The sequence below is a fragment of the Dendrobates tinctorius genome, unplaced genomic scaffold, assembly GCF_039654945.1.
Source record: "Dendrobates tinctorius isolate UK_male_01 unplaced genomic scaffold, ASM3965494v1 ptg000060l, whole genome shotgun sequence".
NCBI classification, from domain to species: domain Eukaryota; kingdom Metazoa; phylum Chordata; class Amphibia; order Anura; family Dendrobatidae; genus Dendrobates; species Dendrobates tinctorius.
The window spans coordinates 82,364,196-82,381,235 of record NW_027361728.1 but is presented as its reverse complement, the minus strand read 5'-3'; the positions used below and the strand labels follow the sequence as shown (position 1 = coordinate 82,381,235).

The window sequence follows — 17,040 nt, the reverse complement described above, 5'->3', positions numbered from 1 at the left end:
TGCACTGGTGGCTCAAGCCAACCTCGCTTGCAAGGGGAAAATCCTTTCTCTCAGGTCAATGGAAGGTTCTGACCAGTGACGCAAGCCTGACAGGTTGGGGTACGGTGCACCTACATCACAGGGCACAAGGCAAGTGGTCAACACTGGAAGCGACCATGCCCATCAACGTTCTGGAGATTCGGTCCATCTTCCTGGCACTGAGAGCCTTTCATCACTTGCTGGCAGCCTCTCATATCAGATTACAGTCAGACAATGCCACGGCTGTGGCATATGTGAATCACCAAGGTGGAACCCGCAGTACCCAGGCGATGAGGGAAGGGGCACATATCCTCCACTGGGTGGAAGACACGAGGTCGGTACTCTTTGCGGTCCACATTCCGGGTGTGGACAACTGGGAAGCCGACTTCCTCAGCAGACAAGGAATGGACTTGGGGGAGTGGTCTCTCCATCCCAAAATTTTTCACCAGATCTTCCGTCGCTGGGGGACCCCGGACGTGGACCTAATGGCATCCCATCTCAATGCCAAGGTCTCCAACTTCATGGCCGGGACACGCGATCCACGGTCGCTCAAAGCAGATGACCTGGTTCAGGACTGGACCCAGTTTCAGCTTCTGTACATTTTTCCACCCCTCCCTCTAATCTCCAGAGTCGTGAGGAAGATCAAACAAGAGGGAGTTCCAACCATCCTGATCGCGCCAGACTGGCCCAGACGTACTTGGTACGCCGATATCGTACAACTTACAGCAGACGCCCCCTGGCGTCTCCCCGACCGTCCCGATCTTCTGTCACAAGGCCCGTTCTACCACCAGAACTCAGGGGCTCTCAATTTGACGGCGTGGCCCTTGAGACCTGGGTTCTAACCCAGGCAGGGCTCTCACCCGACGTCATTAAGACCATGATCAGGGCACGGAAGCCAGCCTTCGCCAAGATTTATTACCGTACCTGGAGAGCTTTCTTCACCTGATGCGAATCTCGCATACAGATTCCACTCCCTTATTCCCTCCCGAAAGTACTTGGTTTTCTCCAATCGGGCCTGGACGCCAGGCTATCCCTAGGCCCGCTTAAGAGCCAGGTGTCAGCGCTCCCAGTGCTTTTTCAGAAGCGTATTGCTAACAAGCCGCAAGTAAGGACTTTTCTCCGGGGAGTTTCCCGATTGGTTCCCCCCTACAGACGTCCACTGGAAACGTGGGACCTCAACTTGGTTCTGACAGCATTGCAAGGACCACCTTTCGAACCTCTTAAGGAAGTCCCACTCCGCATTCTATCACAGAAGGTGGTATTTCTGGTGGCAATCACTTCGCTACGCAGGGTGTCGGAACTGTCAGCACTCTCCTGCAGACGGCCCTTCCTGGCTTTTTACCAGGACAAGGTGGTTCTCCGTACAGTCCCATCCTTCCTTCCGAAGGTTGTGTCCAACTTCCACCTCATTGAGGAAATTTCACTGCCATCCCTTTGCCTGGTTCCGGTTCATAGAGTGGAGAAGGCTCTGCATACGCTTGACCTCGTTAGGGCATTGCGTATATACGTGTCCAGGACTGCACCCTTCCGGAAGTCTGATTCGCTTTTCCTTCTTCCGGAAGACGTTCGTAAGGGTGTGCCGGCTTCCAAAGCTACCCTTGCCAGGTGGATCAAGTACACCATACAAGAGGCTTACCGCCTTAACAATTCTCCTCTCCCGGCCGGTATCACGGCACACTCTACGAGGGCGGTAGGGGCCTCCTGGGCCATTCGGCACCAGGCTTTGGCACAACAAGTGTGTACGGCGGCCACTTGGACTAGCCTACACACGTTTACGAATCACTACAGAGTTCATACCAAGTCCTCAGCGGACATTAGCCTGGGTAGATGGGGTCTGCAGGCAGCGGTGCCCCAAGTTTAGGTACCTGTCTGCACAATATTCGTCCATTGCTTCCCACCCAGGGACTGCTTTGGGACGTCCCATGGTTCTGTGTCCCCCAATGAGGCAACAGAGTAAAGGAGATTTTTGTGTACTCACCGTAAAATCTCTTTCTCTTAGCCTCTAATTGGGGGACACAGCTCCCACCCTGTTGCCCTTACGGACCGTTGTTATGGTTGAGTTCTCATATTGTTCTTTGAGCTCGTACATAGTGGCCTTCTTACATGCATGGTTATGTTTTTTCTGTTATGTTCCTCCTAATGCTTTTGCACAAAACTGGAGAAGGCTGACACCGTCCAGGGGTGTATACTGCAGAGGAGGAGCCATAGTTAATCTTTTTCAGATTATGCATAGTGTCGCCTCCTAGTGGACAGCAGCATAACACCCATGGTTCTGTGTCCCCCAATTAGAGGCTAAGAGATATTTTACGGTGAGTACACAAAAATCTCCTTTTACGGTAAGCAACCAAAATCCTGTTATTTTGTCTCTTGAAAGACTTTAAAAAGGAGATGGTTAAGAGTTATTTTTTACAGAAAGGAGAAGTAATGTTATTACGTAGGGTAAAATCATTATTTGTGATCATCCCCCAATAATTTTAGAAAGTTTATATACAGTATGAAAGTTTCCATAACTTTTTGTGGTAGAAGTCCATCAGTGACCGAATCTGTGAATAGAGCACCACACTTCTATAGGGATGGTGCTCAAGTAGGGTCATACCGCTTCAAATTTTTGTGGCACTAAATTGGCAATCAGTTGTTGCTGCAAGGTAGAATTTTTTGCTTTTCTTTTTCACATTTAATATTACGCATTTCATCTTATGTAGAGCAAGACAGGGAGGGGGGGGGAGCAGGTGAATATGCCCCGCCCAGCGGACCGGACCGCGGCAGTTTACATACATCTGACCCGATATAAAAAAGGTATTTATGCATGAAAGGTGCGGGGTCAGGGGGAAGCAAAAGTACTAAGAGAATCCTTATGTGACACACAATTGAATGATATCATTATATGATATCTCAAAAAAGGGGTGACAGATTCCCTTTAAATGTGGATAGCATAAAAAAATATATACTACTTCACAAGAACTTGGCGCTCAGTTGTTTTAGTTCTCAGTTGTTTTAGTTCTCAATTGTTTTAGCGCTCAGTTGTTGGTGCTTGTTTTAGTGATCAGTTGTTTTAGCACTCAGTTGTTTTAGCACTCAGTTGTTGGCGCTCAGCTGTTTTAGCGCTCAGTTGTTGGTGCTCAGTTGTTTTAGCACTCAGTTGGCTATCAGTTGTTTTAGCACTTACTGTAGTTGTTTTAGTGATCAGTTGTTTTAGCACTCAGTTGTTGGCTATCAGTTGTTTGAGCGCTCAGTTGTTGGCTATCAGTTGTTTTAGTGATCAGTTGTTTGAGCGCTCAGTTGTTGGCTTTCAGTTATTGGCGCTTAGTTGTTTTAGCGCCCAGTTGTTGGCACTGAGTTGCACTTAATTGTTTATGCAGTCCGTGACCTATAAACAGAGAAGTTATCTGTACTATACCCCTGATTGTGATGCTTCTCTTCCATCCATTAATAACCTGCTTATGTTGCACAATTATAGGGGGATTTAGCACAACAGAAGCCAGTCTGTACTTGGTTATAAAGGAAAATAACATTTGGAAAAAAATATATCTCAATTTTTGTTTATAGCCATTGTAAAAGATTAGAAAAAGGATTTACTCCCTCCCCGTTAAAAATAGCATCACTTGAAGGCTTTACTGCAATATCAGACACATCCCATGGACAAGAGTGGCACTGTATCTGGGCATAAAAATATTCCTGACAAAAGTTTCTTTACTAATGTCATTGTGTGTCTTTCTGTTATCCTTAGGATGTAACCAGTGTGCTCCCAGAATGGGAAGATGGACACTTTTACCTTGCCAAGTATTATGACAAACTGATGCCTATGGTGACCGAAAACAAGATGGAAAAGCAGGGCGACCTGATACGTTACATAGTGTATCACTTTGGAAGGTGACTACTTGAACTATTGCTTATAGAAATCTGTGAAGAGTTGACTTTTAGTTAGTAGTTTTTCGTGCAGTTATTTGTCACTATGTAGCAGTAATTGTTAATTCTACCTTCCCATATTAACATTTAATTAAAAATGAACCATGTCAGTATTGAAATGTTTTGATTAAAGGTTGTATACTTCACTTTTCTATTAGGTCATTGCAGTATGGAAACCAGTTTATCTATCAGTCTATGCCTCGCATGTTGTCTTTGTGGCTTGACTTTGGAGCTAAAGCCTATGAATGGGATAAAGGTATGAATGCTAGATCGTTGCCATGTACCGTAAATATTTTATGGTGGCAGAATAATTATAATTTTTTTTTATGCCATGTGGCATATTTCAGCTGGCCGGGCAGATCGCCAGCAATTGAAAAGTGATTTGATGAAAATTCACAAGGCCATTACTGAACATAAGAATCATCTGGCGCCATATCAGTTCCTCACAGCCTTCTCACAGCTGATCTCCCGCATCTGTCACTCTCATGATGAGGTGTTTGCTGTACTTATGGAAATTGTAGCAAAGGTCTTTGTGGCATATCCTCAGCAGGCAATGTGGATGATGACTGCTGTGTCTAAGGTAATGTTGCCCTCGCCACACGCGTGTGCTTAAATTGTAACTCCTAACTAGCAGCACAGCTGTCACTGTAAACCATTGTAGGGTTTGATACTGCGAGATCTAGATTACATGGGAATCCCTGTTGTAGTTATTCAGAAACTCAGAAAAGATTAAGCTTTCCTGCTCCTATGTCTGGGGGGGCACGTTCTGAATACACAGTCCAACTTCCTTAGGGCTTATTCACATGTCAGTATTTGGTCAGTATTTGTATCAGTATTTGTATTCCAAAGCCAGGAGTGGACCTTACAGAAAAAACTATATTTGACGCCTGTTCTGTGTTTTGGAGACACTACTGGTTTGACATACAAATCAAATATTGATGAAGTTCTGATGTGTGAATAAAGTATTACTGTAGGTAGGGAGAAAATTGGGAGCTCGCACTGGGCGCTTGTCCACAGAGCTTTGGACAGGGAGCGCCGTGCTGCAGAGAGTGATGTTGTAGGATAATGCCCGTTACCTTCTGAGCTGAACTATTAGAGCTGATACCTCTAGAGGGGAAAACTGATTGTCAGGGGTGTGATGCTTTCAATACTGCAATAATGTTTTTACCTAAATACAGAGGCAATGGATTCTGATAATGTACCTAATTGTATGGGAATGCTTGATTGTCTGATGGGGTCTTATTGTTTCCACCCAGTCTTCTTATCCTATGCGGGTAAACAGATGCAAGGAAATACTTGATAAAGCAATTCAGATGAAGCCTGCTCTTGGGAAATTTATAGGAGATGCAACCCGACTGACAGACAAGCTTCTTGAGCTGTGTAATAAGCCTGTAAGTACTGTTCTTTGGGTGCTTACACAGTGCATTCAGACACCCGTTCATTGGTCCCGTTGGGGCTTGTGTCCAAACCTCCCCCTCTTCAAAACAGTATTTGAGCGTATACGACGAACGTGCCATAGACTATAATGGTGTCGGCATGGTGAACCTGCGCTCTAACATTCATCATTTTCAGGCGTGCGTGCTTACTGAAGTCGGACACAAAGATGTACTAGACTGCGATTGCGTGTTCGCTTCCAGTAGGCATATACACCCACAAATGATGCACAACAGAGCACGCGATCACTCTGCCTGCACCATTATATTTCTGTTGGTGCATACGCCCGAATACCGTTTTAAGGGGGTGCGGACATAAGCCCCAACTGGATCAACGAATGAGTGCCAGTACGCAGAGATTTTTCTCTTTACCAGTTTTGTGATTTTCTGGAATGTAAATTCAGTTTGATCATCTGCAACATCCTCCTCTGTGCCCTCCCATCCAGCACTTCAGCACTCTTCCAATACACCCTCGAGTCTGCTTTTACTTAATCCACCTCTCCTCTTGTCTAGCCATTTATGTACATTTAATCGAAGTACATTTGATCAAAGTATGAGGCAGCTATAACATGGCAGTTAGACAGGGCAGGAGACAGGTAAGACAAATAAATAAATCTATTCCCTATACATTTGCATTACAATAAATATATACCATATGCATTTGTATAATTTATATCCTGGCCGCTGCATTCGTACACATCCCCTGCCCTGGCACTAACTCTTTACCCTCCGTCCATATTGGACCCTCAGTCCTTTCCTCTCCTATGTATATCAACCACGCTCTCTTCACATTGCTATATTGCACAGATCCAGTCAGTCCCGCAATTCAACATCAGAGACGCTCTCACAAATCACTTAACCATCTGCTCACTCTTTCTATCCTCCTTCTCCTAGTCGCAGGGGACATCTCTCCCAACCCTGGCCCCTCAGGTTATAGTAAGCAGGGCTGTGGAGTCGGTAAGCCAAACCTGCGACTCCGACTCCGACTCCTCAATTTCCCTTACACCGACTCCACGACTCCGACTCCGATACATATTGCTTATATTTAAGTGAAACATTTATTGTAGTACAATGTGAACCTCAGACATTTAATCATTTTTATGATCCAATAATCAAGATATTTAGATAGAACAGAATATATATTGGTGTACTACCCGGTTTTCATTCTTTTTGGTACAGATACAATATGGATAGACAGATATGGATAGATTAGATAGAGCAGATTTCTAATCTGCTTTTGCTATTGAAAACATTATCTATGAGCTCAAAAACCTTTCAGGTGATGCAGTTTTTTAAAAAGATGATCAGCTTTTGCAGCTGAAAAACGTATCCTCAATAAACACTGGAAAAACGCTGTGTGTGAATGTAGCCTTAGATCAGGAATATAACAGCCATTTATAGGACATTTCATAACTTTCCCAAACTCCTATGAAAAAATATTCAGCACATCCTGCATTGAACTACTGTACCCAATTTATTATATATTGTCGGAGTCGATCCATTTTATACCGACTCCAACTCCGACTCCACCAAAATGAGCACCGACTCCACGACTCCGACTCCACAGCCCTGATAGTAAGTCAATCCCCCCAACTGCTACACTCAGAAACCCCTCTAATCTTATTAATGTTCCCTGCATGCCTTCCCTCTTAATTGTGCCCTTTGGAATTCTCGCTCAGTGTGTAATAAACTCTCCTTCATCCATGACTTCTTCCTTTCTGATTCTCTTAACCTTCTGGCTCTTACTGAAACTTGGATCCAGCAGTCAGACACTACCGCTGCTGCTCTTTCATATGGGGGGACTACACTTTTCTCATACCCCAAGATCAGACAATAGAGCAAGTGGAGGTGTTGGTCTGCTCCTATCACCAAAATGTACCTTTCAGGTTATTCCTCAAGTACACTTGCATGTCTTCCCTTCTTTTAAGGTCCATGCCGTCAGACTCTAAACCCCCTTCTCCATGCGAGTGGCGGTGGCGTATCGTCCTCCTGGCCCCTCCCATCAGTTACTGGATCATTTTGCCACCTGGCTTCCACATTTTCTCTCCTGTGACATCCCCACCCTCATCATGGGCGGTTTCAACATCCCCATTGCTCTTCCCCTCTCCCCATCTGCTACTCACCTTTTATCTCTAACCTCCCCTTTCAGCCTCTTGCACCATACTAACTTTCCAACACATGAAGACGGAAACTCCCTTGCCTTAGTCTTCTCTCGTCATTGTGCAGTGGATGATTTCGCAAACTCCCCTCTCGAGCTCTCTGACCACAACCTTCTTTCATTCTCTATCAAGAACTGCCATCCCGCTCAGGTCACCCCCACTGGCCATACTTGTAGAAACATACAGGCCATTAACACCCAGAAACTTATGAAAAACTTGCAGTCATCATTGGCCCCTATCTCCTCCCTCTCATGTCCTGATTCTGCACTGCACCTCCTATATATAGAACAACATGACACAGACAGCGACAACCCTGGCACACCCTGCAAACACATTTCCTGCAGCGGTGCTCCAGGTGCGCCGAACGTCTGTGGAGAAAATCCAATCTACCCGTAGATTTCATCCATTATAAGTTTATGCTTAGAACATGCAACACCACCCTTCACCTCTCCAAACAAACCTATTTCAACACCCTCATCACCTCACTGTCCAATAACCCTAAACGTCTTTTTGACACTTTTCATTCTCTACTCAACCCAAGAGTGCAGGCCCCAACCACGGAACTTCGAGCTGACTATCTGGTCAATTACTTCAAAGAAAAAATTTACCATATCCGACAGGAAATTATCTCCCAATCACCTCTTACCATGCATTTTCCTTCCTTCCCCACTGCATCTAGCTCACTCTCTGATTTTGAACCAGTCACAGAAGAAGAAGTAAGCAGGCTCCTTGCATCTTCTCACCTAACCACTTGCACCAGTGACCCAATTCTGTCACATCTCCTCCGGTCCCTTTCCCCTGCTGTCACCACTCACCTAACTAAAATATTTAACCTCTCTCTCTTCCGGTATCTTTACTTTCTCCTTCGTCTCATTGGGGGACACAGAGACTGTGGGTGTGTGCTTCTGCCGTCTGGAGGCTGACACTAAGTATACAAAAAAAGAGTTAGCTCCTCCTCCGCCGCATACACCCTCGCCCCCAGACCGGGCGTAACTCAGTTTTTTGCTTAGTGTCTGATGGAGGCACACGCAGTCTGGAGCTCCAGACTAGATTTTTTTTTTTCTTCTTTTCTATGAAGATAAGACAGGGGCGACGGATCCTATAGAGAGGGTCCGATCTCCCCAAATAATCAACGGGCGACCACGTGTGAGTAACCCTCCACGTGTTTCTCTCCCGCACCGAGGGACACATCTGGGACTTTTCCCCAGACAACCATTTTTCTTTTTTATTTTGTAAAGAGGCGGCAACGCATCCTGATAAGAGGATTCGGTTTCCCCATCGACCCCAACGGGCGAGCACGTGTGAGTGATCCTCCATGTTGTTCTCTCCTGCAACGTGGGAATGCTTTAATGCCCCTACCACCCCTAGGTAGTGAGACCAGGGGTGGAGTTGGAGGCGCAGGTGAGCCAAGGGATTGAAGCGGGGGCGGAGAGCGGTGCAGTAGCCTCCCCCTCCCTGCCCAGGGATGGGGTTGAGAAGCACCTCAAGAGAGCCCCCTCGGCGGCCCGGCTCACCTTTGTTAATAGGAAGACCGGGACCAGGTAGTCCGCCTCTCACCCGGCGCTGCCCCCGGCGGGTAACGCCGCACGCGGAGTGCGGCCAGAGCCCCGCGGGCGGCCGCGGCCCCCGCTGTATGGGGAGATCCGTGAGTGCCGCGCGAGGCCCCGCCCGCCGACTTCCGGGGGTAGCCGGAAGCCCCGCCCACTAACTTCCGGGGGCGGAGAGCGGCGGGCGCGCACAGTTACCGGGGAGCTCCCGCCCCCCTCCCTCGAACGCCGCACGTGGAGTGCGGCCAGAGCCCCGCGGGCGGCCGCGGTCCCCGCTGTATGGGGAGGTCCGGAGTTCCGCGCGCCCGCCCGCCAACTTCCAGGGGTAGCGGAAGCCCCGCCCACTGACTTCCGGGGGCGGAGAGCGGCGGGCGCGCACAGTTACCGGGGACCTCCCGCCCCCCTCCTTGCATTTCCTCGCCGAAGTGGGGCCGGAAGCCGCCGCCTATCTCCCGGAGTGCGAGTGCCCCGACGAGTAACGCCGCACGCCCCGTGGAAGAGACGCAAGGTGGGACATTACCGGTGGGTGAGTGCAACCCCGTTTCGAGTGCCGCACTAGTAGTCAAGGAAGGGGTTATCCTCCTCCTCCTACCCTACCTTGCAATATGTCTGGCAAAGGGAAAGCTCACTCTTTCCTATACGCTGTTTGCGTTTCCTGTGGGGTCAGGCTGCCTAAAGCGCAGCCGGGTAAATTTTGTGAAGCCTGCGAGTCGGAGCGAGTCCAGGAGCCCCCCATTGTTGCAGAGCCCAGAGGTCAGGACCCTCCAGAATGGACGGTGTCTTTATCACACTCTATGATGTCCCTTACAAGGGCAATTGAGTCTCTCCAAGGCCCAGGCAGGGACAAGGATGGTGGTCTGCCAGCGGAAGACAGCTTGTCCACGTCTCAGGACCCTCCGACCGTTAGAGGCCGCTCCAGCACCAGACAAGCTCATAGCAAGAGAGCTCGTTCCCCGTCGGCCGGACCCTCTGGGGCTTCGGCGGCGGATATTAGGGTATCTCGTTCCCCGTCGCCGAGCTCAGGAAGCGAGCAGGATGAGGGCGAGGAGGAGGAGGAGGCCTGGAATCCAGAAAGCCTGGGATACCAAGACTCGGTGGACAGCCTCATTGAGGCAGTCAACCAGACATTAGAGATCGTGGACGATGTGTCCACGGCCTCAGGTCACAAGGTCTCCTTCAAAAAGACCAGGCGACCGCATAGAAGGTTTGCCACGCATCCGGAGTTCGAGGAGCTAGTCCAGAAACATAGGGAACACCCGGATAAGCGTTTTGCAATGCAAAAAGCGCTGCAAGCTAAGTATCCGTTTCCTCCTGAACTCCATAAGGGATGGGTGGAGTCGCCAGTAGTGGACCCACCGGTATCACGTTTAGCATCAAGATCGCTATTGTCGATACCCAGCGGTTCTTCTATCAAGGACCCAACTGATCGCCTTATAGAGGGGCTTGCCCGCTCGGTGTATGAGGCAGCGGGGTCGGCCCTAGCCCCCTCCTTTGCGGCTACTTGGGTGGCTAAGGCCATGGTTTCATGGGCGGACGCTCTGCAGAATGCCCTCCAAAACAGAGATCTGCCTGCGGAGGTCTTGGAGGTGACAAATCAGATCTTAGGGGCAAGTGATTTTCTCGTCAGCGCCTCTCTGGACGCGGCCGAGTGTTCTGCTGTGGCAGCAGCAAATGCGATCGCCGTTAGGCGAGCATTATGGCTGAGATTGTGGAAAGCGGATTCTATCTCCAAAAAATCCTTGACCTCATTGCCTTTTCAGGGCAATCGGTTGTTCGGTGAGAAGCTTGATAAGCTTATCTCAGAAGCCACAGGGGGGAGGAGTAGTTTCCTCCCGCAGCAGAGGACTTGGCCAGCATTCAGGCAGACACAGAGGCGTTTTCGGCCCTTTCGTAACCCCTGGAGGGGGACTTCGGCCAGAGCATCCACCTCCGCAAATGATGGTCAGATTAGGGAAAGGCAAACCTCTTACAGAGCCAATCCGCTGGGTAGAGGCCGAGGCCGTTTGCCCAGAACAAGGGGGGCCAGATCCCAAAAGCCTCCAGCAAGATGACTCGAGGCGCTTCGTACCTACGGACGACAGAGTGGGCGGACGCCTACTAAGGTTCAGCCACGTTTGGGTCGCAGTGGCACGCGACGCTTGGGTGGCAGAATTGATATCGTCCGGGTACAAGATAGAGTTTCTCGGACTCCCGCCACGGCGATTCTTCCGTTCCCGGCTTTCCGGAACAGAATCGCAGGCAGAGGGTTTGCTACAGGCCATAATGACGCTACAGCGCAACGGGGTCATTGTCCCAGTGCCGAAAAGCGAAGAGACACAAGGTTTTTACTCCAACCTGTTTTCGGTCCCCAAAAAAGACGGGACAGTAAGGCCAGTATTAGATCTAAAAATCCTGAACAAATTCATCAGAGTCAGGCGGTTCCGGATGGAATCCCTCCGTTCGGTCATTGCAGCCATGGATCCAGGGGAGTTCCTGGCCTCGATCGATGTGCAGGATGCATATCTGCACATTCCGATTTTTCCTCCACACCAGAGGTTCCTGCGTTTTGCGATCGGAGGACGACATTTTCAATTTGTTGCTCTGCCCTTCGGTCTGGCTACTGCTCCCAGAGTCTTTACGAAGATAATGGCGGTGGTTATGGCCATCCTGCATGCTCGGGGCATAACGGTACTACCTTACCTGGACGACCTTTTGGTAAAGGGGCCGTCGTTTCAGGCGTGCCAGGAGAATGTCAGTATCACGCTGGATACCCTGGCCCGTCTAGGCTGGTTGATCAATCGGAACAAGTCGTCCTTGGTTCCAGCCCAGAGAATCGTATTCCTAGGCATGGTTTTCAACACCTCCCGGGGGCTGGTGATCCTCCCTCAGGACAAGGCGCGAAAGATCAAACAGGGGGTACGGAACCTTCTACAGCCAGGCTCCAGATCCATCCGGTACGGCATGAGTGTGTTGGGCAGAATGGTGGCGGCGATGGAGGCAATCCCGTTTGCCCAGTTCCATCTCCGTCCGCTTCAGCATGCGCTCTTGTCAGCATGGGACCGAAGGCTGCTATCCCTCAGTCATCGGTGCAATTTGTCTCCGCTGGTCCGACGATCACTCCGATGGTGGACTCGCGACTCGTCTCTGGTCCAGGGGAAACCCTTTCCCCCGGAACAGTGGTTGGTGGTGACGACCGATGCAAGCCTGCAGGGTTGGGGAGCAGTTTTCCAGAGTCACACAGCCCAGGGGCGGTGGTCCATTCAGGAGATAATTCTCCCGATCAACATTCTGGAGATACGGGCAATACGATTGGCCCTGCAACATTTTCAGTGTTTCCTGAGACACCGGCCGGTGCGCATTCAGTCGGACAATGCTACAGCAGTAGCATATGTCAACCATCAAGGGGGCACGCGCAGCCAAGCAGCCATGCGCGAGGTTGGGCTGGTACTGCGTTGGGCCGAAAAGAACCACGTGGTAATTTCAGCGGTGCACATTCCGGGAGTCGAAAACTGGGCGGCAGATTTTCTCAGCCGACAGGGGGTCGCGGCAGGGGAATGGTCCCTGCACCCCGAGGTTTTTCAACAGATCTGCCAACGGTGGGGGACACCAGACGTGGACCTTATGGCATCCAGAGAGAACGCCAAAGTACAAAGGTTCGTCGCTCGATCCCTCGACCCGCAGGCGATCGCAGAAGACGCTCTGGTGCTTCCATGGAGCCAGTTTCGTCTCCCGTACTTGTTCCCCCCGCTACCTCTGCTTCCAAGAGTCATCAGAAAGTTAAGGAGAGAGAAGGTTCCAGCAATTCTGCTAGCCCCAGACTGGCCTCGGAGGGCCTGGTATGCAGATCTGGTTCAGCTAGTGGTGGACGTACCCTGGCGTCTACCAGATCGGCCGGACTTGCTGTCCCAGGGGCCGATCTACCATCCGAACTTAGGGGCCCTGTGTTTGACGGCGTGGCCATTGAATCTTGGCTGTTAACACAGGCAGGATTCAGGCGCGATGTGGTGGCCACGATGGTGAGTGCCCGAAAGCCTTCCTCGGCGAAAGTATATCATCGGACTTGGGAAGTTTTTTTCCGTTGGTGTAGGGATCGCGGAGTGGCTCCTCTGGTTTTTTCAATCCCCAACGTACTGGCTTTTTTGCAGGCAGGGCTGGACGCAGGATTGGCTCCGAGTTCGCTCAGAACGCAAATCTCGGCCCTGTCGGTCCTTTTTCAACGAAAGGTCGCTTCGGTCTGGCAGGTTAAGACGTTTATGCAGGGGGTCGCACATTTAGTACCCCCCTATAAGGCGCCGACGGAATCATGGGACCTGAACTTGGTGCTCAGGGCCCTTCGAACCGTTACAAGAAGTCTCCTTACCTGTCCAGGAAGGTCGTTTTTCTGGTAGCTATTACGTCTATTAGGCGGGTTTCGGAATTGGCGGCTTTATCTTGTAAACCGCCGTTCCTGACTTTTTATAAGGATAAGGTAGTTTTAAGGCCAGCTCCTCCCTTCTTGCCGAAGGTTGTCTCTGCATTCCATATCAACGAAGACATTGTCTTACCCTCGTTTTGCCCGGCACCGGTGCACAGGGTAGAAAAGGCTTTGCACACCCTGGATCTGGTAAGAGCTCTTAGGAGGTATGTGACAAGGACAGCACCTTTCCGCCGGACAGACTCTCTATTCGTGATCCCAGAAGGGCGGCGGAAGGGGCTTGCTGCGTCCAAAGCGACTTTGGCCAGATGGGTTCGCCTGACGATCCAAGAATCTTATGAAATCAGTGGCACGCCGGTTCCGGCAGGGATCAAGGCACACTCGGCTCGAGCAGTGGGTGCCTCATGGGCACTGCGACACCAAGCTTCAGCGGAACAGGTGTGCAAAGCAGCTACCTGGTCCAGTTTGCATACGTTTGTCAAACATTATAACGTACATACCCAGGCATCCTCGGATGCAAGCCTGGGAAGAAAGATTCTCCAGGCAGCAGTTGCGCACCTCTAATCAGGGGCGCAAAATAGCATGGATTGGGTGAGCTAAGATCCCGCCCAGGGACTGCTTTAGAACGTCCCACAGTCTCTGTGTCCCCCAATGAGACGAAGGAGAAACATGGATTTTTGTGAGTACTCACCGTAAAATCCTTTTCTCCGAGACGCTCATTGGGGGACACAGCACACACCCTACTAGCCAGTTGGCTTTTGCTTATTTTAAGTTATACAAATCCTTATGTAAGGATCAGGGTGGTCCCTTTTCCAGATGTATAATTTCTTGCCTGAATTTAAGGCGCGTTCTCCTACTGCTTATGCACTAAACTGAGTTACGCCCGGTCTGGGGGCGAGGGTGTATGCGGCGGAGGAGGAGCTAACTCTTTTTTTGTATACTTAGTGTCAGCCTTCAGACGGCAGAAGCACACACCCACAGTCTCTGTGTCCCCCAATGAGCGTCTCGGAGAAAAGGATTTTACGGTGAGTACTCACAAAAATCCATGTTCCTCAGTTAAGCATGCCATCATACAGCCATTACTTAAAAAACCATCCCTCGACCAAAACTGTGCCGCTAACTATAGACCTGTCTCTAATCTTCCCTTCATCTCTAAACTCCTGGAATGCCTGGTCCACTCCCGTCTTATCCGCTATCTCTCAGATAACTCTCTTCTTGACCCTCTCCAATTCGGTTTCCCCTCTTTACACTCTACTGAAACTGCCCTCACTAAAGTCTCTAATGATCTTCTAACAGCTAAATCAAATGGTCATTACTCCATGCTAATTCTCTTGGATCTCTCTGTAGCATTCGACACTGTGGATCACCCTTTCCTCCTCACTATGCTCCGCTCCATCGGCATAAAGGACACCGTTCTCTCCTGGTTTTCCTCCTATCTCTCTGACCGCTCCTTTACTGTATCTTTTGCTGGCTCCTCCCCACATCTTCCCCTTACTATTGGGGTTCCTCAAGGATCGGTTCTAGGCCCCCTCCTCTTCTCTTTGTATACTGCCCCTATTTGTCAAGCAATCAGTAGATTTGGTTTCTAGTACCATCTCTATGCTGATGACACCCAATTATATGCTGCTTCTCCTGACATCACGCCTGCCTTTTTAGAAAACACCAGCGATTGTCTAAATGCTGTGTCTAATATCATGTCCTCACTATATCTGAAACTGAACCTGTCAAAGACTGAACTCCTTGTGTTTTCTTCCTCCACTAATGCACCTATGCCCGACGTTGCCATTTCTGTGTGTGGTTCCACTATTACTCCCCAGCAACATGCCCGCTGTCTTGGAGTCATATCCATAGAGAAGAAAGCGGATAGGCACAATCCGTCCAGTGCAAAAAATATCCTTTATTGTGGAATCATATTACCAACAGCAGGCAGATAAAACGATGGAGCAAATACAGACGACGATCGTTTCGCGCTTACATTGCGCGTCAGCAGGTCATATCTGGTAATATGATGCCACAATAAAGGATATTTTTTGCACGGGACGGATTGTGCCTATCCACTTTCTTCTCTATGGATATACAGACTATTTTCCTTGGAAGTGGCACCCATATTCCCTGAAGTGTGTGCAGCTTCATTAACCAGAGGTCATACAGCTGTGCCTTTGTCCTACTTTTCTTCTATGGTATGTGTCTTGGGGTCATACTTGACTCCGAGCTTTCATTCTCCCCCCACATCCGATCACTGGCTCGCTCTTGTTATCTGCACCTCAAAAACATTTCTAGAATTCGACCTTTTCTTACTTTTGACTCCGCAAAAACTCTTACTGTTTTTCTTATTCATTCTCGTCTGGACTAGTGTAACTCTCTTCTTATTGGTCTCCCTCTTATCAAACTCTCCACCCTCTAATCTGACTTGAATGCTGCAGCCAGGATCACATTCCTCGCCAATCGTTACACCGATGCCTCTACCTTGTGCCAGTCAGTACACTGGCTACCCATCCACTCCAGAATCCAGTACAAACGTATTACCCTCACCCACAAAGCACTCCACGGCTCAGCACCACCCTACATCTCCTCCCTTGTCTCAAGTCAACCACCCTACCCATGCCCTCCGTTCTGCTGATGACCTGAGGTTAGCATCCTCAATAATCTGAACTTCCCACTCTCGTCTCCAAGACTATACACGTGCTGCGCCAATTCTTTGGAATGCACTTCCCAGGTCAATACGTTTAGTCCCCAATCCCTACAATTTTAAGTGTGCCCTAAAAATGCATTTATTCAGACTGGCCTACCGCCTCAACACATTAACCTAACTATCCCTGTGTGGCACAGCCAAACGTTTTACCATAACCAGGTTCCCCGCTTCATGTTCCCACATGCTGTATGCATCTATTAGCCCTCTGTGTCTGTACTGTTACACACTTAATATTATGGCTGATCCAAACAATGAAGACAGCTGTTACCACCCACCTTTTGTGTCTACCTATTTTTTCCTCATAGATTGTAAGCTTGCGAGCAGGGCCCTCATTCCTCTTGGTATCTGTTATGATCCATGTGATTATTGTTATGCTGTAATGTTTATTGTCTGTCAACGTTACCCTCTGAATTGTAAAGTGCTTCGGAATATGTCGGCGCTATAGAAATAAAATGATTTACTGTTCTTGTATGTCAGCATGTGAGAACGGTGTATATATGCTGTATGTGTATACACATGTACTTTTTTTTTTACATTTCTTAGGTTGATGGAAACACTGGCACTTTAAGTATGAGTGTCCACTTCAGACTACTGAAGAAACTGGTGGAGGAGCCAACATTCAGTGAAATACTAATACCATTACAGTCAGTAATGATCCCCACACTGCCTGCTACAGCTGGAAAACGAGACCATGCCGATCATGACCCCTTTCCTGGACATTGGGCTTATATTGCTGGCTTTGATGATGTTGTAAGTTCCATCTTTTTAAACTGAAATGCCTTAAATTTTTTGTAAAGAAAATTTTGATAAATTTGTGTATAACTATATAGAGTGATTCTTAACGTGATAAAGGTATTATCTCTGGGGAAGTCTGAAAGCTGAGTTTCCTAGA

At 49.0% G+C, this 17,040-nt stretch overlaps 1 protein-coding gene across 2 annotated transcripts in view; it reads left to right on the top strand.

Annotated features, from left to right (window-relative positions):
• The window catches only part of ATR (ATR checkpoint kinase), a 247,690-nt gene that overhangs the window by 159,070 nt on the left and 71,580 nt on the right, over nt 1-17,040 (top strand). For both annotated transcript variants that reach the window (XM_073579101.1, XM_073579100.1), the window contains exons 36-40: nt 3,746-3,888; nt 4,083-4,180; nt 4,272-4,504; nt 5,181-5,315; nt 16,692-16,898. In XM_073579101.1, the coding sequence (XP_073435202.1) occupies nt 3,746-3,888; nt 4,083-4,180; nt 4,272-4,504; nt 5,181-5,315; nt 16,692-16,898 (816 nt within the window). The remainder of the gene's footprint in view (nt 1-3,745; nt 3,889-4,082; nt 4,181-4,271; nt 4,505-5,180; nt 5,316-16,691; nt 16,899-17,040) is intronic.